This window comes from Chanos chanos, chromosome 16 (genome assembly GCF_902362185.1).
Source record: "Chanos chanos chromosome 16, fChaCha1.1, whole genome shotgun sequence".
NCBI classification, from domain to species: Eukaryota; Metazoa; Chordata; class Actinopteri; order Gonorynchiformes; family Chanidae; genus Chanos; species Chanos chanos.
In genome coordinates this window covers 9151778-9179113 of record NC_044510.1, presented here as the reverse complement: position 1 = coordinate 9179113, position 27336 = coordinate 9151778, and the positions used below count along the sequence as shown (strand labels likewise).

Sequence of the window (27336 nt, the reverse complement as noted above, 5' to 3'; positions counted from 1 at the left end):
CTCTCTCTCTCAGTCTCTCTATCTGTCTATCTATCTATGTAAAGCTCTAAAGGGACTTATCTCTAAAAATTGCTCCGGCACACTTCTTTAAATAGATATATTTCTATCTCAGTGACTCTGAAGATTGACTTCAGTTAGTAGTTAGAAATTGCCCTAAAAAAAACTGTGTGTGCGTGTGTATGTGTGTGAATTCTCATGAATGTGACGCAACTAAAATTCCACTCTGTTCACAATTTAAGACTATACAGAACTCTTAAGAGGGACATAATTCGATTTACATAATCATTTCTCAGATTCACACGGGGTATGTGAACGTTCTGTGCTAGGCTGTACACATTCTTTGAATTACTGAAATTGTTCTGACATTTTTGCTTCCTCATTCAGATTTTGCCAACTTTAATACTACCTGGACCTAATCCTTACACTGATCTTCACGCATGCGTGAGCACAAACAACGCGTTGCCTTTTCATATAGTTCAGACACCTGTAGAAATGAAGTTACCGCATTCTTTCAGAACATTCAATACACACACAAATTAAGCAGGACCTACGCTCCGCCCCCAAGACTGCTGAACTTTAATTGGCTTGTTGGACGAACTACCGTCACAAAGGGGTGGTCTTGAAAAGTTCCTTATTGTTTGGAATGCTCGTACGAAGTGAAAATCGGCTGCCGCTGATCTAAGTTGAACGTGAACAGAACTCCCTACATTTCAAGTAACTGAATCTCCCCGGACAATTATTAGATGCCGCTTAACTTGGTTTAAGGCGGAACATCAGTCGTCTTTCAAAAACCACTTTGCCGAAGAACCGAGTTAGGGTTTCGAAGAGGATTTCGTAGTAGCAGTTCACTGACATTTAATTTATAGTTTGGCAGTGTGTAGTATTAAGTTGCCTGCGTAGCAACCAACTGGAGAGAGTCATAATCCTGTCAGACCTATCTGTTATGATACTTACTTGAGTATAACCGCGTTTATTTAAACATTTGTTACTACTGGACTTCAGTAAGCATAAGAAAGTTCTTTTAGTTACGCAGAACTGAGATGCCAGACGCGATAATGAACAAGAACGGAATGGTAACTAAGATTCAAACGCGTATAAGGACCGACCCTTTTAAGAATAACTACGACCTGGTGGGGAAAGAGCTTGGCAGGTAAGTTCAGCATAAAATTGTGCCTTTTAGACAAGCACTATTTTTTATCCTTACGTTCGCAATGCATGACAGCGGAAAACACATTTAAATCCAGTGAAATGTATGGTGTACCCAGCTACTGGGGATAGGACCATCTCTAGTGCTGTGTTTTCTGCGCTTTTAACAAACGTAGGGAGGGGAAGCAGAGTCGACTGGGACTAAGCATCTTTAATGGGAACCTAGAAATCAGCGCCAGTTGGACAGAAAACAGAAACTTTGTCCGCTTCTGCACGTGTAATCCGCTGTCGAATCAAATGTATTGACTGGCAACAGTTGCGCGTTCCAGAACCGCTTGAACGGAATTCTTGTTGGCACGAACATGCGTTTTCTGCGCGAAGTGTCGTAGCTTGCGGGTGTATTTGCTTTGTATTGAAATGCTTGAGTGCTCCGGACTGAAAATAAGGATTGTTAGAGAGATACATTTGGACTTTACGGCATTTGCCATTTTTGCATGGTGGTATTATGAATAGGCTAGAGTTCACTAGTCCAACAGACTAGCCTGACTTTCCTGACTTTCAGGTGACTGTTTATCTAACAGTAATCATGATGGCTTAATTGTGGATCTTGAAAGTTTCAAGTGAACACCTTTTTTATTCGTCTGGGACAGCTGTAACGCTCCCAGCACCTGTTGCTTGTGTTTGCGTGTATGTGTGCGCACTTGCGCCCTTTACGCTGCTGTGTTTGTCTTTGGTACCTGTATATACAATTAAAACCGATGCCTTGTGATTGTCCACTGCTGTATTTGATGGGTCGCTGGGTTTGACCCCTCGTTACGACCCACTTTGGTCAGAAATCTCTGAACTGTTGAATTTTATGTGGATTCGTCATGAGCGTGGCCTGACAGTTCACGCCGCTGTGGCCTTTTCTGATTTTGGTTGGCCCGCCCGTGATCTTTATCTGAGCGTAATTTTCAGGCGTCTTCAGCGTACTTCGACGTTGGAACGCAAACCTTTGATAGACTTCACGACTGCGCTTGTAATGCGTTTGGAATGAGATTGTGTGGCGCTCTTTTGTCTAGTTGACTTTTGGACCGTGGTCCTTTAACGAGGATTGACCGAGATAAATTGCGTTTTATGCAAACTTTACCGCAAGACTAGTACCAAATGTTCTTTTCTCTGAATAAATAGCATTCACAAGCGCAACTGACTTGGATCACATGGACAGCTGCTGTGTGTGTGTGTGTGTGTGTGTGTGTCTTTTCCCAAACGTCGCTATCTGATTTTTTTTTTCTCTTCACCATGCTGGTGCATTGAAGGAGGAACACAGATGGTGCAGATTATATTTATTTAGATATGGGTGAAAAGATGAATGGATATGGTTTTGTGAGTACCACGCATTTTCTCAAAGGAACAGTCATCAGTCAGGTAAACGTTGTCTTACATGGAATGCGGAATGCCTCGGAGGACGTATGTTTAGCCTCTTTTTTTTTTACGTAAAGTTCTTTTTACGTAAATGGCTTACTGAAAACACGTCGAAAGAATTCAGCACAAATACAGTGTGTTTAATACTACAGGTACACACACACACACACACATACATATGGCAATGCAAAGAGTATTCTCCCTTTATATGAGATATCCCTGGTTGGGACCCTAGGCTTGAGGAGGAAAAGTTGAAAGATGAGGAAAAGAGAAGAACCTAAGATCCTGTAGAAATGTATATGCATGACTGCCTGTCCTACGTTTGCCTAGGAGTTGTGAGAAGGCTTTTTTCTTTTTTTTTTTCTTTTTTTTTTTTTTTTTTTGGCATCTCAGGGGGGCGCCCCAGTTTAATGTCTTATGTAAGGGAGTTGGCCTGGATTGTACAAAATTAGTTTTCCTCCCCAGGAGAATTTTAGAATGAGTGTAACCCATTCCTCATCACCCCCCCCCCCCCCCCCCCCCCTTGCCCTCCCTGCAGTGTACACTCTCTCACATGCTCTTGGTCGTGACGATGGGTATAATGAATCATTCAGATTGGCCTTTGGTGGAGATTGGGCATATTTGATCTGCCTCTCTGTGAAGAAACTCTGTGATTTGGCATTCTCAGAAGTGTCTGCCAAACCAGCATCAGGGAAGTGGCCGCGTGTGTGTGTGTGTGTGTGTGTCTGGGTTTTGGATCTTCTCCATCAATAATGAGGGAGTATTAAGTTAGACTTGGCATTGACATATATCTGGAATCCCCCTAAATATTGGATGAGAGGTTCAGATGTCTGTGTGTATGCGTGTGTGTGTGTGTGTGTGTGTGTGTATGTGTGTGTTCATTTGTCACTTCTTCATATTGAAATTTTCCTTCTGATCTACATTGACTCACATTATGATTCTAAACTTGTGTGTGTGTGTGTGCTCTTTCAAAGATTGATACAACTCTCTTTCAACACAGACAGAGTTTAGATGACACAGGAAGTGTGTGTGTGTGTGTGTGTGTGTGTGTGTGTTTGTGCGCGTGCGTGCGTATATGTATGTCAGTTTGTGAGTCTTGAGTATCAGACAGGAAACCAAGCACTGCTGCTACCCCTGCTGCATCTGGGTCAAGTCACAACTCTGTGTGTGTGTGTGCGCGTGTGTGTCTGCGCGCACGCACGCATGTGTGTGTGTTTCCTCTTTACAGAGTGAATGAAACCATCCTTTTATGGATGACTACTGAGTTATAGGCTAATGACACCATTGAACCAAAAAGTCAAATGAGGCCACGGGTTGTCTGACTGTCTGCAGTGTGTGCTTAGAACGCTTATGCCCATAAATTGTTCGGACAGGATTCCTAAACCTACCACTTGGCTTTTTCCAGCATATTAAAAAAAAAAAAAAAAAAAAAAGCAAATGTTAAAAAAAAAGAAAGAACAGAAAAATCAAAGGCACTCGAGCGTGCACCTTTAAGAACTGATGTTCGTATGTGTCCGGTATGGAGTGCGTTTTGACTGGGCAGTGAGTTCCTCGTGTGCTGAGCGGGGGTTTCGGAGCCGGCACGCTGAGGAGAAATGCCTGCTTTGTGCCAGCCGGTGGACCATCCCCCCCCCCCCCCCCCCCCCCCAAGGGGCAGAGCGTTTGGCGATGAACGGGTTCCACAGCGCTGCAACATGCCTGCGGGCACGTGTACAAACCTCAGCCCTGCAGAGCCAACATGGTTTCACGGCCCCTTTGCGGGGGAGCCATTGCGGCTCTACAGAATGCACTCCGTTGCTGCGGAATTGAGGACACTGTTACCCCGACAGCCGCAGTTTTATTTGCAAGTCTACCTCGGTTTGGTCCCTTTGTTTACTTTCTTGGAGAAACCAAGCACAGAACGTGGTTTTTTTTTGGCTTTATTGGAGCAGTTTGCCAGAGTACTAACTTGAAGCATATGGGAGACATTTGGCAGCGACGCATCAGTTTTCCGGAGTACATATTTTGTCAATATTCAAATGGACCCGAACAGTTTCCTAGAAAGCCGCGTCTGCCCTAGCTCAGACTAGAAACCAACGCTCCGTCCCTCCCTCCCTCCGTCACTGTGAAAGTGGGTGAAACTTCGCTAGGTTTACAGCACTTCAAAACCCCAAAAAGAAAAATCGTGGGATGACCTTGGAGCAACCCTCAAGCTTTTAGCTGTACCGCAAAGGAAGCAGCGTGTTTTTGGCTCCCGCATTTCCCAGAGAAATGTCACCCCCCGACCCCGTATTTCTAGGGCATCAAACTGCTAGAACGCCCCTGGCACAGGAAGAAATTAGCGCGAATGTCTGTCCCCACACTGAACCAATACAATTCCGTTCAAAATATGTTTCCAAAGTTACAAATGCTCTCGGTTTCTCTGAATCTGTTGGTTGAATCAGTCCTGTAGCTTTGGCATACAGACGTACTAAAGAGTATGTGTGTGTGTGTGTGTGTGTGTGTGTGTGTGTGAGGTGTCACCATGCCCACTAACAGCGTCCCCTCAGTTCTTTTTAAGGGTCAAACTGTGAGTGTGTCCCATTGCTACGGTACCATATCCTGACGTGTTTAAAACAATCAGAGCCATCAGTAGCAGGTCATGTCTCATAGTCTCAGTGTGGGCTTTGGTTAATGGGCCATAGACCTAGAGCGTGAAGTCAAGAGACTGGACACTCGTTTGTAAAAGAGTGGGTGGTCTGTCCTGTCTCCTACCTGGCTACACACACACACACACACGCACGCGCGCGCGCGCGCGCATACACACACACAGTGGTGGTTCTTTGTTAGACCTTGTAAAGAATGGGATGGAGAGGGTGGAGTTAAGGGCCATCTGTCCCTGCTGCTGTCAAATAAGAGAATGGCTTACAGACAGGCCTGGTCTTTGTGTGTGTGTGTGTGTGTGTGTGTGTGTGTGTGAGAGGGAATCTTCGTCCATAGAGGGACAGACAAGCATTTCCTTCATCACCATGTGTGTATGTGTATATGTGTGTGTGTGAGAGAAAGAGAAAGAGAGAGAATGCATTATGAGGCGAGGGTTTCCTGCTCCCCCTTTTGATGGATCGCTCAGATGCGTCAGAGGGTCAAGCAAGGATGGGCAGGAAGTCCAATTTAGAAAATCAGCCTCTGTGTGCGTGTGTGTGTGTGTGTACGCACATGCACTTTCTCTCGCTCTAGACACACACTCACAAAACTGCATACAGGCCTAACTGTCATACTTATCTGCCTAGTGTCAGGCACTCCCTAATGCTGAAGAACAAGAGTGATAGAGAAATCTGCCCTTCTTTTCCTTAAGATACAAGACACACACACACACACACACACACACACACACGCGCACACACAAACGCATGCACACACATGCATATACACACACATGCACACACGTACATACGCACGCACGCACGCGCACACACACACACACGCACACACACACACATATAGAGCACTTTTACTTCCATCCTAGAGCTCTCATTTTGGGACAGACAGATCACTGTGCTGCCAATTCTACATGACAAGACAAAAAGAAAATGAATGTTTGAATGGCACGTTCGGGAGAAAGCTGCTCCCTGGCTGGATTGGCAGGCCGGCTTTATCTCAGCTACGATCCCCCTAAAAAAAAAATAACCACCACCGACAAATACCTTATCAGAAATGTTCCCCATTCTCCATGTAGGCCTACAAGGCCCATGCGTTGACCTGTCTTGCACTGCACTCGCGTCTGATGAGAAAAGTTAGAGTACATGCTGAACTGACCGGTAATAATTCAGATTTAATGAATGCGTCCTCGCTCTCTCTCTCTCTCTCTCTCTCTCTCTCTTCAGAGGCAAGTTTGCCGTGGTCAAGAAGTGCATGGAGAAGGCCACGGGCAAGGAGCATGCCGCCAAGTTTCTACGGAAACGCCGCAAGGGGCAGGACTGTCGCGGCGACATCCTGAACGAGATCGCGGTGCTGGAGTCGGCAAAGGCCAATCCGTACGTGGTGGGATTACATGAGGTGTACGAAACCAGCACTGAGATTATCCTCGTCCTAGAGTGGTAAGAGTTAGTGGGAGTTACTCTTTCTCTCTCTCTCTCTCTCTCTCTCTCTCTCTCTCTCTCTGTCTCTCTCTCTCTTTCTCTCTCTCTCTCTCTTTCTGTCTCGTAGTTTGATTTTCTGGCCGGTCATGGTACACCACACAGTATGCTGTAACTCTGAACTGAACATCGTTTCCTTTGACTAACCTGCCAGTGATAACCACACAGAACAGAATAGTCATAATTAATGCTAATCGACAAGACCAGATACCTGAAGGTGTTAGTGCAGCATAATCTGTACCGAATCTTTAAACAGAGACAAACCAGAGTCTAAAGATAAAATACTGTTGTTCTGCCTCGTTCCCAAACCAGGATTCAATTACAGATAAACATCTGATATTTTTAAACTGTAATCTCATTTTATCCAGAACTCTTCTTAAAAAGAAAAGAAAAAAAAAAAAAAAAAAGAGTCCACTTGTGTTTCTAGTTGAAGTTTTTGGAACCGAAAGAACACAGATCTCATTTTAGACACGCCTGAGGGATCCAACTCAATAACCATAAAATCGTAGAGACAATAAACGAAAATAGCCCTTCTCTCGACACAGGTCATCTCTCTCTCTCTTTGCCTCTCCTCTTTAAACCTGCTCATGGAACCAGACTCGCCCTAAACCCAGACGCATAACTCGCGACGAATGTGGAATATATTTTTAGAAAGGAACACAGCAAAATATCACGCAGAACTTGTCCATTCCACAGCCTGCTTGCACATGAAGCCAAAAAAAAAAAAAAAAAAGGAAAAAAAAAAAAAGTTCCCTTCAGTTTTAGCATTTTAATCTCCAAATTGTCTTCAGGAACTGTTATGTCATCTCGCACAGCTGTCTGGTTCCAGGAACAAGAGAGCGACGAATTAAGAACTCTTTTAAAAGACCGCTGACGAGTGAGATTAAATCTCGTTCAATTAAGATTCGAAGCAAGAATTATGAATGAATGGGGGTTTTTTTTTCAGTTATTTGCTGACATTTGATTGGTTAGTTAATCTGAACTGATAGGAGCTTCAAAGTATCAACGTAAGCAGATGATATGCACTTGTGGTAAGTTTTCACGTAAAAAGTTTTTGTGTTGCGTACTTTCCTGTACGATGCTAATCTAAGCAAAGCATTTAGGCTTTCCCTGGTAGACAGAGCTTATCACAGCACAATTAACATTGAGATGAGAATGTGGATAAAACCTGTAATAACAAAGAAAAAGGAATACGCTTATCTTTAAAACTATTTACAGAGACTCTGTCTCTCTCGTCCTTTTTTTTTTTTTTCGTTCTGGTTTTGTGTGTGTGTGTGTGTGTGTGTGTGTGTGTGTGTGTGCGTGTGTGTGTGTGTGTGGTTTTTCTTGACTCAGACGGTGCCTTTTTCTTTTTAACCTCCGCATTGGTCAGATTTTGACGTTTTCTCTTTCTTGCGTAGTTCGTTGACGAAATAAGCATGTGCGTAGGTCGGATGCTGAGAGAAAGAGAGAGAGAGAGAGAGAGCGCAGGGTGTTTTTTTTTGACAAATGGGAGATGTGTGTTTCTACCTCGATGAACGTTTCAAAACTTCCCATTTCCAGAGGATGTGGCTGTTTGTCGGGCGAAAGTGTTGAGACCCAGCAGACAGACACATGTATACACACACACACACACACACACATTTTACATGCTCCCCTTATAAGGCTGTTGTGATGTCTGTGTAACAGATGCTAGCGTATGCTAGTTCCCACGTCACTGCCCTCTGACCAACCTCAAATGACAGCGAACCATTTAAAAAAAAAAAAAAAAAAAAGGGTTTCCCTGAAGAGAAATGGTGTGTGTCTTAATGTGTGTGCAGGACTAGATGGTTAATTAAGGAGAGGTGCTATTAAGAAACACACACAGACACAGTTTCCCTGTAGACAAAACCTCTCCCTTCATGACGTAGTAGTCTAGATATCTTGGGCAGCCGTGGTCTAAAGATTAGAGAACCGTGCTTGCGATCGGAGGGTGGCCGGTTCGATTCCCAGGCCCCACATCCACAGGCTGTGTGGGCCCCTGAGCAAGGCACTTAACCCTAATGCTCCCCGGGCGCAGAGGAATGCTGCCCACTGCTCCTGCGTCTGTTGTGTGTTCACTACTGGTGTGTTGGATGGGTTAAATGCAGAGGACAAATTCACTGCTCACTGTTCACAGTGTGTTTGTGCAATCACGGAGACTTTACTTTTTATCTCAGGTTTGATTTTTCGCCGGTCTTGACTGCAACCTGCTTAATTTGTAATGTGTTGTTGCATTGAAGGAAAGAAAAGAGGCACAAACTCTACTACTGTCTGATTTGTGACATTTTCGTTTTGGTTGCCTCTCTTTTTTTTTTTTTTTTTTTTCTGTCTCTTGTCTCATTCTCTCCCCTTCCCTTCTTCTGAAAGCGTTTTGTGGGCTGTTTCACACTGATGATTCTTTGAAAAACAAAAAAATACACGAGAAAAGAAAGAAAAAGAAAAGCCAAAGAAAGACAGACAAACTTTTCCATTTCCTGTGGGTTTACATGCAAGTTAGCTGCATTTCCAAAAAAAGAGCTGAAGTGCGCACAGACACATGCAAACACACGCACGCACACACACACACACACACACACACACACACACATATACACATATACACACACATTCACACATGCAAACACAGGACCACAACCACATCCTCAGTGTTGTGAGAATTGAAAAGCCTGCTTCTCATCATTGCTCTTTAAATTTTAAACCCTGCACACGTGTGTGTGAGTGTATGAGTGTATATGTGTGTGTGTGTGTGTGTGAGTGTATATGTGTGAGTGTATGAGTGTGTGTGTGAGTGTATATGTGTGAGTGTATGAGTGTGTGTGTGTGTGTGGGAAAGGGGTGGGTGCATGCTCTGTCTGAGTCTTGGGGGCTTTTAATTGTGAGAAATGAAGACAAAAGGACAGAGTTGCACCTTGAAGTGAAAGACCAACAGGAGACCCAGAACAGCTGAAAAGAGGAAATGCTTCACATTTCATTACACACACACACACACACAGTCACAGTTACAGCTTCTCTCTCTCTCTGTTTGTCACTGTCTGGAACAATTAAAATTCAGCCAGTAACAGCCAGGCAAAAACATGTTTATAAAGATTTGCTAATTGTTTCTTGAAGAACCGCATTCCTTCTGTCTTTCTTTCTTTCTCTTCTCTCACAATGACTGATCAGTTTTTCGTTCCTTTTGTAACCGACATGAAGAGAAACGTTGGCTCTCTCTCCATCCGTCACCTCTTACGCAACCGCTTCATCACGCTTTCATCTCCGTCACCTCTTTTGCCCTCTCTCTCTCTCTCTCTCTCTCTCTCTCTCTCTGTCCCTTTTCATCCTCCCGCCCGACTACGTCCTCTTATCCTGGATGTTCAGAGACCCCACCCGCCCCGCCGGCCAAAACGGAGCAGGCTGAGCATTAGTAAGCCCTTGTGATTCAAATGTTCTCAGGTCAGTCCTCGCAGCATGGCCCATTCCTCACGGTCCACATACACACACACACACACACACACACACACACACACACACACACACACACACGGGACCCTGAGACACCAAGAACCTCCCTGCCTGAGCTCACCCCCCCCCCACCCCCCCCCCCCCGGTAGATTTCTCTTTGTCCCGAAAATAGTATTCCTCTCTTCTCCGTATCAGAGACTGCTACCAAATGAAGCAGGTTTTGCGGGGGGTGGTTTTAGTTTGGTTTTTGTTTGGTTTTGTTTTTTCTGTCCACGTTTTAGTGACTACAGCTCAGATCAGGACAGTAAGGACTTTGAGATGAGACTTCTTTGTATTTACAGTGAAAATGGCAAGAAAAAGAGAGAGAGAGAAACAGACAGACAGACAGACAGACCTGTCGGTGGTGGGTAGATTAGATTATATTAGATTAGATTAGTGATCACAGACAGATGAAGGATTTCCTTCCTCCTCTTTTTCTTTCTTTTTTGGAAACTGTTTCTCATCTGAAAAAGACACTAAAGCGCGCTCTGCCGGTGGTCCCTTTTGGGGGGGGGTGGGGGCAGTGGACAGGAGCAGGGGTAAGCATATTTTCGTCCCAGGGTTTTTTTTGGGTTTTTTTACTGTTCCCATAAACGGAGAGACGGGGTTTATTTTGAAATGGGATTCACTCTTTCACTAACCAGATTCCTTCTCTTCTTTCTCTTATCATCCCCTAATCATCTCCATCCTCTTTTTTTTTTGCCCCTTCTCTCTCTCTCTCTCTCCCTCTCTCTCTGTCTCTCTCTCTCTCTCTCTCTCTCTCTTTATCTTTATTCTGTGCTCACCATGTTTAGCCCGTGCGTGTTAGCGTGGGCTGGAATGTTTGTTCAGATTGGGACAATTTTTGCTCCTGAAAAGAGAAATGATGATGAGAGAGAGAGAGAGAGAGAGAGAGAGAAAAGACAAAGAGAGAAGATCCTTTGACAGGGTTAGCTCACGGTTTAGTTTTCAGATCTTCAGATGGGTTTCTGGAAGGAAAAGAGAGAGAGAGAGAGTTCTTAATAAATGTAACTTGTGTGAATGAATGGTAACAGTGTCTGCGTGTCTAATTTTCTCCATACAGCCGTGTAAGATCAAACATAAGCGCAGTTTTCCCTTTTTAAATCACGCCGTCGTTAACATGCGCAAACGGGACACGCTCCAAACGAACTGCTCGGTGCCTGTTTCCAATTTCCTGTTATCTGCACGCGTGCACACGCACACACACGGGGACACACACACACGCACGCACATATATTCGGCTGTGTGTTCTGACATGTTTTTTGCGAGCGTGCGTGGGGGCGTGTGTCTGCGTGCGTGTGTGTACGTGCGTGCGCGTGTGTATGTCTGTGTATATGTGTGTGTGTGTGTGTGTGTGTGTGTGTATGCGGTACGGTCTGACTGATGGCTGAGGGGACCCCCCTGTAGCAGCATTGTGACTGCTGTAATGATGATTTGTCTGAGTTGAGGGGAGTGTGTGTGTGGAGGGGAGTGTGTGTAATAGGCCCTGGGGATCGCTGGTATTCAGATCTAATTTGGGTGTAAAAATGTGGTGGCCTTGAGAGGAGCGGGGTCAGAGTGGATTTGGTAGGGAGGCCTCGTCGATCAGGTGTTAGATGTACCCTGATAAGAAGGGCCGAGAAATCCCGCCAATTTCACGCTTTAACTTTTGAGTTACGCAACAAAGACAGTGTACACACGCACACTGAGATTCCTCTCAGATAAAATATCCATCCGTGTGTGTGTGTGTGTGTGTGTGTGTCAGAGGTCTAAATCCTCAACACATGGCTTCCATTCCCAGACATTTTCATAGCTGCTTGAACTATATGACTGTTAAAGAAAGAAATTTCCCGTCGTCATGACAGCAATTGTCACGGTTACACAAGCCATTCTCGGCCACCCCCACTGATGCCCATAAGTCTCCTCTAATTTGACAACACATTCATTACATAGGCAGTTCTGTTAAGCACGGCAGAAGATGTAGATGTTCAGTGAAGGATTAGTTACAGATTATGGTAGAGGGTTTTTCCCCCCATTTACTAACGGTCTCTTCTTGGTGTTAACGTCACTGAGACTCATCAGCCTTGAAGAGTTGAAAGTTGTTTGATTTGATTCCAGTTACTCTTACAGTTGGACTAACGATCACTATTCAGTCGTCTGTTTCTGTACTTGGACCTTTGGGGAAACAGTTAAGTGTAGGACAGATAAACTAGGGTGTGACCTCTGTCACATTGAGGTGTCTGATGACTTAATTAGTTTTCTTAAGCCTTTCCTGGTTTTATCAGGATAAAAGTGGAGCCAGCACACCGTATCTTCACACCAAAGGTTATTAGACAGGGAGAGATACACACACTGTAGACCCAGGAGTTAATCGCGTTTTGATTTACGGTTGTGACTTTTGGAGCCTTCAACAGCGTCACATGATGTGTGCGTGCGTGTCTCTCTGGCTCTGTGTGTGTCTGTGTGTGTGTGTGTGTGTGTCACAGTCAGACCTAATTCCCAGGCCTAAAGTACAATACAGCTTCATTACGTAATTTTGAATGGTCTTTGAGATCTGCTTTATGGTCTTCTGGAGAAGTGAGTTGTGTAATGTTCTAGTGACACTTTATCACGGAGCTATGGTATGTTTATCATGGACAGTAGTCAGAATGACTTAGCTATTGTGTTAAAGAGAGAGAGAGAGAGGTTCATTAATAGTCTCTGAAAGACTCTTTGGAGTCAGTTGAACATGCGTGTGGAATTAAAACCTGTACCAGAAAGGCAAAACCTGTTGCCAGTGATTAAACAACCAAAACCACAGAGTAGACAAGCACGCAGTGCTTACCACATGCACCTCATCTGCTTCAGGAGAAAGGGTTGATATGGCAGTCGGCGTTCGGCTTTGAACGCGTGTGGGTGCTTGTTTGTGAACTGATTATAATTTCTCCCTCCTTTTTTTTTTTTCTCCATTAGCGCCGCGGGGGGCGAGATATTTAACCAGTGCGTCGCCGACAACGACGAAGCCTTCACAGAGAAAGACGTCATCCGACTGGCCCGTCAGATCCTAACAGGCGTGGCCTGTCTTCACAGAAACAATGTTGTCCACTTGGACCTGAAGGTTGGTGCCACTTACTGTGCTTTAACTGCTTTAACTGTGGGGGGGGGGGGGGGGGGGGTGACATCGCCTTGGTTCCCCAGTCAAAGCCTAGGAGTTCTCAAAGCCCTAACTCTGACATCCCATCATAACAAAAACAGAGGGCCTGCAAAAATATTCATTTAGACTTTGAACGTTTTTGGACGCTTGTTTTTATTAGCACCAAGGAGACATTCATCGGCTCATGCTCTCATTTCCTTAGCTCTTACTTTTGCGCGTGTGCGTGTAAATGTCTACGCTGACTGATGGCACTAATAAAACGTAACCAAGTCCCGTCTCATGGCGTGATACTCATGACCATCGTAATACACATGTGTATTATACATGCGTACTATTGCGTTACGTAAGACAAAACAGTCACACAAAACCTGTGTGAACACAGTGTTCTCCCTTTCCATTTGAAACACACATACTGAGTGTGTGTGTCAGAGAGAGAGACAGAGAAAGCGAGAGCGTGTTGCGTAAAGGCAGCTGGAAAGAGAAAAGAGAGAGAGTTACGGGATGAAAGAAGGAAAGGTTAAAGAAGAAGAGAGCTGAGGTTAATGGGGCAGGTTGTTTGAGCGCTGAAGCCTAACTGAATGTTCGGCCTAATCTGAATTATCCTAAAAGCTTCTGATGACCTTTTCAGACTCGAGTCCAAACTCCACCAAAAAAAAAAAAAAAAACCAAAAAAAAAAACCCTGAATCACGTTAGATTTGCTGAACACCAGAGACACACTGAGAAAAAGTCAAAGATTCCTTCATCCATAGCCCGTGTGGTCTACAGAACGTTGAAGAACGCGTTCGGTAAACAGCATAATACTGTAAAAGGATGTTTGTCAACCCCCGCAGGCAAACAAATGTCTGCATTTCCTGTTTATGCTGTGTTCAAATGGCTTTAACCGGTCCATGTTTAAACGAATCCAGTTTATGTGGTTTGTTGTGCTATGTTATGTTATTTAGCCCAAGTAAACCGTGCGCGCGTGTGTGTGTGTGTGTGCGTGCGCGTGTGTGTGCGCTCGTGTGTGTGTGTGCGTGCTCGTGTGTGTGTGTGTTTGTTTTCACGTTCTCAGCCTCAGAACATTCTGCTGACCAGCGCGCAGCCGTTGGGCGACATTCGAATCGTGGACTTCGGCCTGTCTCGGCGCGTGGACGGCACGTCCGAGGTGCGGGAGATCCTGGGAACGCCAGAATACGTAGGTGAGTGAACGAGCCCCTGTCTGTCCTCTTTAGAGAGCTGGATAACAAAACAAGAGAACGTATCCAAAGGCACGCCGGGCATTGGGCAACCATACGAACGTGTGTTAGTCATCGAGACTTTTGACCTGCGTGAGGTTATTAGCTACCGGACGATATCAGAGGCACTCAACCGTTTATCTGTGTTTGAGATAAACGTTGTCAGCTTTCTCACAGCAAACGCGTCTGTGCATTCATCTGCGTAACAGATATGCAGAATGGTTTTTAAATTGAATTGTTTTTTTTCTCTCTCTTGTTTACTCTGTAGCTCCAGAGGTCCTGAGTTACGAGCCAATCAGTACAGCCACTGACATGTGGTGAGTGTTAGTTGTGTTTCTGTGCGTGCGTGCGTTTGCGTGTGTGTGTGTGTGTGTATGTGTCTATTTTATTAGAGCTGTATGTCACTGATTGGTTCTTGGGGGGGGGGGGGGGGGGGGGGGGGGTTCCTGTGTTAATCAGGCCCAGTGAAAAACAACAAGCTCTTGGAGAACAGCACTGTTAGATAAAGGTCGTTCTTTATCAAATGTTATCTAAAGTAGGCACGAAATTCCAGGGCAGTATGATTACCGCTCATAGATAACCTAGATAAAACTATCGCAGAACGCTGCATAAGCCAAAAGGAGCTCTCTCCAGAAAATTCCAGAAACACTGCTCTGCATCCAGATCCTCGGACGTATAAGAAGTACTTTTAACATCTCAAAGAGTGTTTCATTGTTGAAATTTTGATGGTGCACTATGATTTATACATTACAGCTTAATGGTTTCGATTCTATTTATGGAGCTTTCGCCACACATATTAATGTCCCGTGCTGATATGGTGTTTTTCATAGGTGGCTTTTTGTTGAGATGTGAACTGTGAACACGCTCATTCTTACACCCGTCTGCTTCTCGAACAGGAGTATCGGAGTTCTTACGTACGTGATGTTGACGGGCGAGTCACCGTTCCTCGGAGACGACAAGCAGGAGACCTTCCTAAATGTCTCCCAAGTCAACGTGGACTACTCACCGGAGGTCTTCCAAGGAATTTCCAACCTCGCCGTGGACTTCATCCAGTCGCTTCTCCACAAAGACCCCAGGTAAGCCTCATCCTTGGTCTGGAAAAAGGCCAACAAAGCAGTATTTTTGTTTTGTTCGTCGCGTAAGGGTGAATATTTATTTGATCGTTGTGTCAGAGACTTTTGAACTCCAAGCGAGAGACGGCATTGTGGTCTGCAGCTGAAGGAACGTCATCGATTTTTAGGAGATTACGGCCTTCGCGAGACACTGAGAAATATTCTCTCTAAAAAAAAAATCACCTGGGGGGAAAAAAAAAAGAGACTCCCTGTAGAAGTGCTATCGTTCGAAAACTTTTAATGTTAAACTTGCCACAGGGAAGAAGAAGAAGAAAAGGGAAGAAAAAAAAAAACGCCTTTTCTTTCACGCTCCACTTCTCCTCCAGCCGGTTGCATAACGTGATTGATGTCGTGGAAGAGCCTCTGGACTCGCGCCAATCGATGAAAAATTAAGCACGCCGGGACTTAATCCCAGAGACTTAATCTCTCATTAAAACGTCATGGCCTCTTGGTTTTGAATGGACAGGGGATCTGACTCGGGTGCCTTGTGGCTTTTCCCACATTATGGGGAGGCCTCCCCTGCTGGACAGGGATAGGTGGTAGAGATGATGGTGCTGATGGTGGTAGTTGTAGAGGCCATTTCGTGTCGGCGTTGACTGATTGTAACCTTGAGCAGAGGACCCAGTTATGTCGCCATTGAGAAACGACCTGGAGCTCTGACCAGCCTGTGATCCAGGGCAGCAATCTTCGCTCAATAAAAACTCAACAGCCATAGATCATCGGCAGTGGGTGGAAAAGATTGGGGGGGGGGGGGGGGGGTTAGTAAAATAGATGTGGAAAAAATTCCTTTGTGTGAGAGTAATCCCTGGAGAGGAAAAGACTGGTTTGAGAGAGAGAGAGAGAGAGAGAGAGAGAGAGAGAGAGAGAGAGAGAGAGAGAGAGAAGAGAAGGGGAGAAAAGTGGAAAGAGTAATCTGAGGGGTTTTTTCTGATTTTTTTCTTTTCTTTTTTTTTTTTTTTTTTTTTTTATTTTGCAGCCATTGGAACGTCGAAATGATCGTGAGAGTACATGTCTAGGCCTCCATATCTGTGCTTAGAGATTTTCAGTGACTATCTTCTTCTTTGTATCCTATTTTGACTGACAGTTCTCATATATTCTCTCCCTCTCTCTCACAGAAAACGGGCCACTGCAGAGCAGTGTTTAAACCATCCCTGGTTGGTCACGCACTCCCCAGCTGTGCACACACACCACCACACCGGCGCCTCATTGGACGAACCCGAAACGAGCCAGTCAGAATCCGAGCCAGAGAGCCCCGCGCCATCCCCAGAGCTGGTCGTCATGGCAACGTACTCCACATGCCCCGGGCAGGGGGAGCTGAAGACAGGCCGGGATACGTTCTCTTTCTCCGAGCCGTTTCCAACTCGTCCCGAAATCAAACAGGAGCTGATTTGCTGAGAGCCACTCGACGTGTTGGCCAATCAAAGGAGGATTGCTGAAAGCGTGCAGCCAATGAGGTTTATTTATGTCTTGACTGAGAACTGAGTTAAGGTGCCATGATGTTGTTTGGTCAGGACTGTGATAGTCTCTGTGCTCTGGAATCCGGGGCAAAGATCCAGCTTCTTGCGTGTGCATCTGATACGTTCCATGTGTGTTGTCGGTTTGTGTAAATGTGTGTCTGAGTGCTGCGAGTGTGTGAATGACAACCGATACTCATGCACCAGAGTAAAGATGTAGCGGGACTTCGCCACGCAATCCAGAAACTGAAATGCACAAAGTCCCTTTATAAGCCCTTAGTAATGCCTTAATAAAGCATCTATATGCTCTTCATAAAGCCTTTGTAAAGCTCGGAGACATGGAGATAGATTGTACACTCACCCCGTTGTTTAACAGGGTCAATTTAACGTCAACTCCAGTGACACACGACGAGCCAGACAAGCTGCATGCTACCACCTCTTCAGTTCCTTTTCCTTCCCAAAATGACTGTTTTACCCACGAGCAGGAAGCAGGAAAGGGTTTGAAATACGTAACGGTGAAATGTCTACCTTTTGGGGCTTTTGTCTTTTGTACAGCTGGAGTTCAGAAAACTTTTAAGTTCAACGATGAAGGACTGCAAATAGTTCAAACAGATCTGTTCAGTGAAGCCCAGCTGACAAAATTCATAAGGGTTTTTTTGGGGGTTTTTTTTTATTCTTCCTCTGTCTGTTTGAAGACCTTTTGCCATGAAAGACTGACATACCAGTGGACGGTGGGTGATTTTTATCTAACGTTGCTTGCTCTTGGAACTCTTCTTGTTTTTTGGGGGAGGGGGGGGACATTGTGGCTTGCATGCCCCGGTTGTTCTTGTTTTCCATTCAGCGGCCATCTTAGATCCAAGCACTTTTGAAGAATGTCTCTTAAGACCTCAGAAAGAATGTTAAAAATATGGCGACACGCCAAAGACTCGTTACCATGGTTCAAGCAAGCACATTAATGTAGGTTGATCTGCTCAGTACGCTCGTAGCTACATATAGTTCGAAATTACATTCTGTTTTTTTCCTTCCTCATGTTCACCACCACTTACCACGAATTCCACCTGTTTCAGAAGCTATTTTACCTATTTTTTTTTTGCTTTTGTTGCACAGATTAAGTACTCACTATTTGAAAGGTTGTTATTGTAGTATTGTTGTTTTGTTTGGTTTTTTTCTTGTTTGTTTGTTTGTTTGTTTGTTTTCATTTGAAATACATTGTGTAGATTTTTTAAGATCTTCAGAGCTACATGAAAGAGTGAGGAGAGAGATGGAAAATGGTCGCCTCAAAGACCTTCTCGGATCTCAGTGACATCACAATGACCCAACAGCCAATGGGAGTGTCTGTCTAAGGAAAAGTGTCCATGGCAACATGGCATTTAGTGTGATTTGGCAGCCAATCAGAGGGGCTCTCAGAAGAGTTCTGTGTATTAGTGGGGATTTGTTTATGTTAGATTCATGGGAGACGTGCAGTTTTAGAAAGAGGAAGTACGAAAAAAAAAAGAAAAACAAATATGGAAGAGAGTGTTTGTACTTTTTTTTTTGTTTTGTTTTGTTTTGTTTTTGCTGTTGTTTCCAAAAGGCAGGCATGTAAAAAGTTATTTTTCTATTCTTGTGTTTTATGATTTGATAATGTATGAAATATATAAAGATTGTTGTGTTCATTTCTTTTTTTTATTATTATTATTATTTGATGTCCATTTTGTGCTTAAGGCAGGTTTGCACTTGTGTCCCACTGGACTTTATCTATTGTCAAAATATTAATGGCATGCCTAACAAAATGTAAAAAAAAAAAAAAAAGAAGAAAGAAATCAAAGGAAAATAAACATACTTTTTGTATTAAACTGAAAGCATTTCTCCTGTTTCTTACTGGCATTGTGAGAGACTAATTTCGATTTGTCCATAAGCATGTTTTTATTGCTCCTGGGGATTTCTCTTGGCTGGTTTTAGCAAACACACACACACACACACACAAACACCCCCCCCCCCCCACACACACACACACACACACACACATAGTTTAAACAATGGTGCAGCCTGCCAAGACCCTGAATTCTTGCTTTAATGTGCTTTTCCTCTGTAAGTGGGCACATTTCCAGACTCACACACACACACACACACACACACACTCACACACACACACACACACACACACACACACACACACACACACACACACACATACACACGCAGTGGTCTCAGGAGTTTCCGCTTCCCAAGGGAATGAGGGGGAACGTCCTGCTGTTTTTGGGAGATGGAATGCGTTTCTTTTTCCTCCTCTCTCCCACCTCTCTTTCCTCACTCCTCTCCTCAAGCCTCAGACCTACGACGTATTCTCTCAGGGCACTTTGTCCTGCTTACTGTTTTAATTGTCTGGGTGCATCCAAAAGTCTTTTTACACACACAGGGACATGTTATAACTCATCTGTGTAGAGTCTGGTTTCTGGATTATTTGAATTATATGAACTCATTAAATTAGCCTGTTCAGTAAACTAATCCAAATTAAAAAGGACTGACAGTTTGGTGTACTAGGGATCCAGTATATCTGTCAAGTGTCTTTTTATGATGGTGTGTGTGTGTGTGTGTGTGAGACCTCTTACCATAGTTTTACATTCTGTCAGTCTGTCTCCTTTATTGTAAAACAAACATATTTTGGAACAAAAAGAACCTGTCATCATCGTTGTTTCATCCGTGTAGGGGAGGGACGCGGAAAAATTCGGAATGGGGATCGAGAATTCAAAACATCTGGGTCGAAAACAAAGAATCTCCCGATACGTATCCCGGGAACTGGGCAGGCTGAACTTGATATATACGGTTACGTAACTCCAGGATGAAGGAGACGGTTTTGCGGAGTTCGTGTAGGAGACATTGCGGTTAATATCGGTGTGTTTTTATTTAAGGAGAGGCCTCTCCGCGGCACTGTGTATGTTGATCATTTGGGAGGGAGGTGAAGTCTACATAAACCTCCACAAAAGGGCAAATAAACTCAAACGGATGAGACCGGAATTAAAGTCTGGCGGTATTGAGAGAGTAACAGAATGAAAGACTCAAAACGTGTTTTTTTTTTTTCATTTTTTTTTATTATTATTTGGGAATACTGAAGGTTCCAAAAGACTTTGGAATGTTCAAAAGAATTTTGACGGATTTCTGACGGCGTCATTAAAATGGCTTTTCGTGACAGAGGAAATGAAGAAAGTCCTGGGGCAGCAGTCTTGGCGTTCGCCCCCGTAGCGGAGTCGGCAGTGCCGTACTCACGTTCTAGTTTTTTCGTCATTTTTTTCCCACCGTATCTCTCTTCTTTTTCTCCCAAAAATGCATCTAGCGCTCATTCCCTGTCTCACATTGTCTATTATGACCTGTTCTTTACCTTTCACAGCTTCAAGCAAATAGCTCTCTCTCTCTCTCTCTCTCTCTCTCTTTCTTTCTCTCTCCCTCTTTCTCCCTTTGTCTGACCTCTGTAGGTTTCTGTCGCATTCTCTTGAAGCAGGTCATGTCTGACATTTTACATAACCAGAAAATTCCTTCACGCCTCTGCTCCCAATTGTAACCTCATTAAGGTGTGTGTGTGTGTGTGTGTGTGTGTGTGTGTGTGTGTGACGGAGAGGGAGAGAGTGTGAGAAAAAGGCGAGAGACAGCAGGAAATGATGACATACGTGACAGTGACAGGTTGTGTCAGCCCTTCCACAGTAATCCGTCCCCTTTCCCCCTGTGTGTGTGTGTGTGTGTGTGTGTGTGTGTGTGTGTGTGTGTGATCCCATCAAACCAATCTTGAGACAATTGTCTGTTTCTCAGAATTGATTCATGTTTCCAAATGGATTTTCGGAGCACACACACACGCGTGTACACCTTGTCGACCTATTTAAGTCATTTTAAATGTCCTGAAAATATTTCCTTGGTAGTTTGCTCTTCTGCAAATTAGTTTGTTTGTGTTGGACATTCCTGTTAAATTCATCCTCTGATTAAAGATCAAGATCAAGCTATCTGGACTTAAGTATGTGTGTGTGTGTGTGTGTGTGTCTATGTCTCTGTGTGTGTGTCTGTGTGTGTGAGTGTGTGTGCTATTTTAAGTTCATTTTCATCGTTACCATAAATATCTACTCAATGTTCCAATAAGTAAGACTGGAGCCATTGCCTTGTTTTGAGTTTCATTCCAAAGTAGTCCATTTGGTTAATAGTTTGTTTTGCTCTGTTATCACGCATGCCTTAGAATGTGGAATTCACTCTGAAGAGCAGATCTGAGGTCAGTCCAGCTCTGTGCTCTGTCATGGTTTTCAGTTACAGGACAGAGCCAAAAAACTGATTCAGGAGCAGCGTGTTGAAAGTTTTTTGGGGAATGAAGGCCCTGGGGGGGGATCTCAGTGTGGTCTCATCTCACTGTCAAACAGATTAAGAACGTATAAGAACATTGTTTCCACGTGTCCGAGTCATGCTTTCACGAGAAAAAGAAAAGAAAGAGGAGAAAGTCAAAAAAAAAAAAAAAAAGAAAGAAAGAAAAATGAAAAAGAAGAAGGAGGACAGACAGGGGAGAGAGGTTTAAAAACAGAACAATAGCGGTCCAAGACTGGCTGAAATGTGCTTCTCATGTGGCGAAGAAAGCATTCTTTACTAAAAAGGAAACAAAACTTCATTCTCTCTCTCTCTCTCTCTCTCTCTCTCTCTCTCTCTCAGTGCTTTCTCTCTGCTCTTTGCGTGTGTGTGTGTGTTTGTGCTGCATTCTTGGCTTAGATGCATTAAATGCTTTTGGTCACACACAGCTATTTATTCTCTTGCCCAGAAACAAAAGCGGCGAGTGAAAACAAAAGCGTAGACGGGTAATGCCACCCCAAACCTGCTTATTTTTCACATTTCGTTTTTATTTTGTCTCGGCTCAGCTAACAGAGCATCTTGAGGACACGCCGGCCGACTGAATGGGAAAGTCTTCTCCTGTAGGAGGTAGTTCTGAGGAGAGGCTTACTACAGATAGGTGGAATATTCTCATACTCGGTTGCAGATACTGCGTGGAAAACACGCACATAATCGAAGTAATTGCACGTGCATGGAGATAAGTGACAATTTTGTGCAGAAATGTGTGTGTGTGTGAGTGTGTGTGCGTGCGCGTGTGTGTGAAGGTGTGTGTAAATTTTGCTGGTTTGTGCCCAGTAGCTCAGTGGGATGTTGAGCAGACCAGTAACTGAGAGGAATGGCTAAGCTGTGTGCTTTTCCTCAGGCTCCTGATTTATTAGTGTTCCAAAGAGACCATTACCTTGTTCTCATCCAGGAATGCTTCACAACACTGCAGAAACAACAGCGGGAACACTCTTACAACCTGAGATTTATACATCCCCTACGTTACATAAGACTCAGCTTCTGTGTGTGTGACACGTGTGTGTGTGTGTGTGTTTGTGTGAGCATGAACGTATGTTTGTGTATGTGTTTGTGTGTGTGTGTGTGTGTATGAGAGAGAGAGAGAGAGAGAGAGAGAGAGAGAGAGAAAGAGAAAAACTGCAGTCCCCTCCACTATAGCATTCAAAAATCAAACTGAAACCTTTTATTTCAGCAACAACAACAACAATAATTAGATATCTCTGTTCTCCTCAGAGAAAGAGGGAGAGAGACAGAGACGGAGCGAGAGAGAGAGAGAGAGCGAGAGGGTGTCTGGGAAAGTGTGCTTGTCTCAAACAATTATTCATTTTGCCTAATTCCATTTGATATGATGGAGTTAATCACTGGCAAGTAGAAAAAAAAAAAAAAAACCTAAAAAGCCCAATAACAAATTCCCAGCTGAGGAACAATGGAGGGTCGGGTGAGGTCAAAGTGAAGTGTTTTTCGCTAACAATGTTATCAGAGCAGAAGGTCAAAATCACAACGGCGGTAGGAAAAGGTGTTTCCATCTACAAAATGACTCCCTGCCCTCTTCCAACTCACAATCACCTCGAATGAGATTGGTGGGTTGTTTTTTTTTTGTTTTTTTTTTCTTTATCTGAGGTCACCTGTCAGTCATGTGTCAGAGCCACACCCACCCGGGCAAGGTTGTTCTTGCGCGTCCTCGGTTCGAGAACGGCGTATGTCACCTTTCGTGCCGGGAGCTCGTTAATCCCGCGCGTCTGACCCAACTCGTCTGGGAAGCAATTAGTCTTTGCTTGTTTCAATCAGGTGTGTTCAGGCTTTAATGCGGGCGCTGAGTGCGACTGCACAAGCAGACCACTCTGGGGTAGTCCCAACCTAAAGCTTACCTTTCCGTTCCTCTTTTGTTTTTCTCTCTTTCATTCACGAAATCAACTGACAGAAGACGGGCAGGGCCGTGACATAACCTACACAAAACGTTTCTGTCATTTCTGCAATAAGCAGCTGCGATAACGCTAATTCTGCCGAAAACAAAGACGTAACGAGATATTATCCAGTAGACCCGGTATCGTTTGCTTTCCCATAACTTCTTGTTTGTTTGTTTTTTCTTCTAACAATCAGAGTTTCAATTTTTCCCTGATTTATTTACATTCTGAAGTTTGTGAGAAGAATCTAACAATAGTTTATCGGGAAGATTGCCTGCTGACGTAGGCCGCTGTGGAATGAGTTTGCGTTGAACTTTCTCTTTCTGTTCCGCAAACGGAGTGACAACACAGTATCGGTATCGGCAGTGGCTGTTATATGTGTGTACAAGCCTGTTTGAGAAGGAGGACTCATAAAGTCAATAACAGCATGCAAGTTACACCTTTGTAAGAAAAAAAAAAAAACAAAAACAGGTTTTTCTGGTTGCAGTTTGTCAGAATGTTCTTGGCATTCTTAGAATCCTTTCTTTGTCACGATTATGTAGGTTGGTTTGTTTGCTATGAAATTTCCATCTGTTGGCATGAAGTCTGGGAGCCAAGCAATACCCCACTGATCTACGGAATTCCAAGCAGCCAAGTCGGGAATGCAGATGGGAAAAGACTGTTTCACCAGTTATCTTTCTATCGGTTGTTCCCCCTGCTCTCTCGCTTTCTCTTTCTCTCACTTTCTCCCGGCCGGCTGTCAGTCAAGAGGAAGTTGAGAAGGTCTTTCAATAAAGTTAACGAGGTTAGCAAAGTGCAGAACACAATGTACAGAGGCCTTACGTAAACACACAGTGGGAACCCACAGTCTAAACACACATTCAATTACACTTTCTCTCTCTCTCTCTCACACACACAAACACACACTCAACTACTCATTTCTCAACGGGTTTTGGACAGAGGGTAGTTTTTAAGTTCTGACTGATAAGGGTTCAAACCCAAAAGTGTATTGTATCTCTGCGTATCTTCATGCTGAAACTTAACAACTGGGCTGGATTTGGTCCAACTGTCAAGGCAATGCTAGTTTACCTTCAGCTAATCTGGAGCTTTTTTTTTTCTCCACCTCTACCAAGAAGTACAGATTGAGATGAAAGTCTTACGCATTCCATAACAGATTACCACAGTTCTCTTTTTTTTCGTTTTTTTTTTTTTTTCTGGATAGAGAAACAACACGTGGTTCTGTTGCGCGAGGTAGCGTCGGGAGACACAAAATCGAAGCGACGTGGTCGGGGACCGCCAAACGTAAACGCAACGGGGAGGGGGGGGGGGGGGGGGGGGGGGGGGCTGACAGTCTTATACAAGTTGCTTTGCACTTTCTTTAACACTAACAACCATCGAAGCCAATCAGGACACAGCAAATCAGACTATAGAAGGGGGGGGGGCAGGCTATGGGAATTGTACTGTATTGTATTGTATTACGTAATGTTCTTAATATTTTACATTGAGAACAAAGAGGAGGGGGGGTAAAGACCACCTGTGTAGGAGCGTATTAACACACACACAGACCTGACATGCATAGACCTTGTTGTATGTTGTGTTTTCTTCCCTGTATCAGTAGGAGTCTATTTTAAACAGACATCACATGTGGGGTCTACATCTGGAGAAGCCTGGGGGGGGGGGGGGGGGGGCAGCAATCCTCTAAGAGGGATTCTTGGAAAACAAGCACTCTCTCTCTCTCTCTCTCTCACACACACACACACACACACACACACACACATCTCAATAAGACTTTCTAAGAATCCACTGGTCACTTCCCTCTGCCCCCTTTTTACATTTTGGGAACAGACTCAGGTCATGCTGAAATATGGGATCTAACCACCAATCCACTTGTTTTTGTTTGGGATTTAACCTCTTCTCTTCTGTGTATCTATTTTTTTTTTTTCCATTTGGGACAGAGGATAAATTCATTCCACGAGGTTCTCTTAGGAGGGAGCTTGCAGAAACAACATGTACATTCAGGTAGAATGGTTCTTGTAATATTTATGCACTTGGGGAACAATGTCACAGACAAGCCCATCTAAAGGAAATAGATAAAGGTGTGTCGTATATATGAGTGTATGTAATATGGACTGCACTCATTGTTTCACTGTATCTACAGGAAGTTACAAGTTTTATTAGCCCCCACTGCCACCCCCAACCCCCCCCCCCCCCCCCCCCCCCCCCCCCCCGCGTTTGCCCGGGTTACATCATTCATTCTGCACGCGTTCAGCATGTAAACCCGTTTACTATGACCGTAACTGTGCGGTTTTCAATATTAACAATGTCAACAAGATTCCTTGACCTGTAATTGTGTGCGTGTATGTGTGTGGCTGATCTGGAAAAGTACAGCTTGTCTCCTTGTTACAGGCGTTTTGCCACAGGGCAACATTGCTCCTGTTCCCACTTGTAGTAAGACTGTCATAATAGAAGAACACAAGTCATTATACCATTGGTCAATGAAATGTCACTTCGTTGTAACTTGCGTTTATTAGGAGGGCACAAATAAGGATTGTGAGTAATGTTGTGTTTTTGTTAAGTGCTTTGTCAAAGAGGTGAACCATTCGTTCATGTGTCATACTTTTAAATGTTATTTGTTGTGACTCACTGTTTACCTTTGCTGTGGTAATATTCCACAATTTTTTTTAAGACTGCTGTAATTTTACAACTACTTTTAATGTTGTTATAGGTCTTTTTCATTGAAAAGTCCACAGAAAATGAGTTTTGCTGTAACAGAAGCCCGGAGTTCACTTTTAAAAGAAGATTTTCTGAACTCCCCAGATGATCAAATGTATTCATGCACAAGGTGCTTTGATGACTTAAGAAAGCTGGAAGGTTAGATGGTTTGGATTTGTGTGGTTTATTAGTTCCCCCTGGTGGTATGGAAGTCACAGTGCAGAACAAGAGTAGCCTTTGCACATAACGTTCAACTATCACACAAGACAAACACAAACACACACAACAGGCAAAAGAAACAGTGCTTCATTCTCCATCCTTGCTTTACTGACAGAAATATACAAATATCCATAGTGAACTTCATTTACTGCATATTACTTGGCTTCATGAAACTACATATCCCAGCATTCTCTTCCCTGTGATGCTTCTCACACTACCCCTCTGTCTCCAAAAAGCCACTATAGAGTTACACTGTAAACACTCAAAAACACAGAGCACAACAAACAAAAGTGACAGTCTAAAGATGGCAATCCATAGTGTTTAGCTAAAAATTTCAAAGAGTCCAATAAGATCAAAGGATATGGAATTTATCTCACGTTTTTCCCCCCCAAGTCTCATTGGTTTTTGTGCCTCTCCCAACATGCCAACCACAAACACAAACATCCACAAAGCAAATACATAAACACAAAACACAGAGGACTGACTAATCTCGCTTCAGCTGAATCAGAGCAGAGAATGTGTAAAGACTACACACTTGTGATAATTTGTGTTAATCGATGGAGATCATAACCTGGATTACAGTGTTTCAGATACACACATAAGACAGTATCTGTATAGAGACAAAATTCCATAGAGATAGATTACACAGTGTGGCCTTTCTGAAGAAAAACTATTTTTAAAACAGAAAAGGAACTGAAACAGAAATGGGGAGAAAAAAAAAAACTACATTCATTTCAGTTGAAGAGAAAGAGGAAATGTGAAATCTTTCCCTTTGAAATTTTCATTGAGACTTTAACCCTGAGTGTGTTTTTTTTTTTCCAAACGGAAAGAGCCAAGCTCAGGTAGGCAACAACTACTCTTCTTTTCTTTTTTTTTCCTTCTTCATTTAACGTTTCTGTGTGGACAGCAGTCTTGTTTTCGAACCATAACACATCTGGGTGCAACAGCCCTTATTTTCATGATGAATTCAATGTTATTACCAAAAAAACAAAAAAAAAAAACAGACATGACTCATAACTAGATGCAGTAGAGCGAGGGACAGAATACACATGCACAAAAAAAAAAGAAAGAAAAAGCCACTGAAACAGGGAAACTAGTAATAGAAAAACAATAAATTATTCGAAGAAAAAAAAAAGGAGGAAAAGGAAAAACAACAACAACAACAACAAC

General features: G+C 43.7%; 1 protein-coding gene across 1 annotated transcript; it reads left to right on the top strand.

Moving 5' to 3' along the window:
* The first annotated feature begins 1040 nt into the window (after positions 1 to 1040).
* Positions 1041 to 17034, top strand: stk17al (serine/threonine kinase 17a like). The gene is made up of 7 exons (XM_030793780.1): positions 1041 to 1150; positions 6393 to 6605; positions 13056 to 13200; positions 14289 to 14415; positions 14720 to 14768; positions 15348 to 15527; positions 16679 to 17034. The coding sequence occupies exons 1-7, from the start codon at positions 1041 to 1043 to the stop codon at positions 16956 to 16958; spliced, it is 1104 nt and encodes a 367-aa protein (XP_030649640.1). The 3' UTR covers positions 16959 to 17034.
* The last annotated feature ends 10302 nt before the right edge of the window (positions 17035 to 27336 follow it).

Coding starts and splice junctions, on each gene's coding strand:
- stk17al (XM_030793780.1), top strand. CDS start 1,041: ATGCCAGACGCGATAATGAACAAGAACGGAATGGTAACTAAGATTCAA. Junction 1,151..6,392: donor GTGGGGAAAGAGCTTGGCAG/GTAAGTTCAGCA, acceptor CTCTCTCTTCAG/AGGCAAGTTTGCCGTGGTCA. Junction 14,769..15,347: donor AGTACAGCCACTGACATGTG/GTGAGTGTTAGT, acceptor CTTCTCGAACAG/GAGTATCGGAGTTCTTACGT.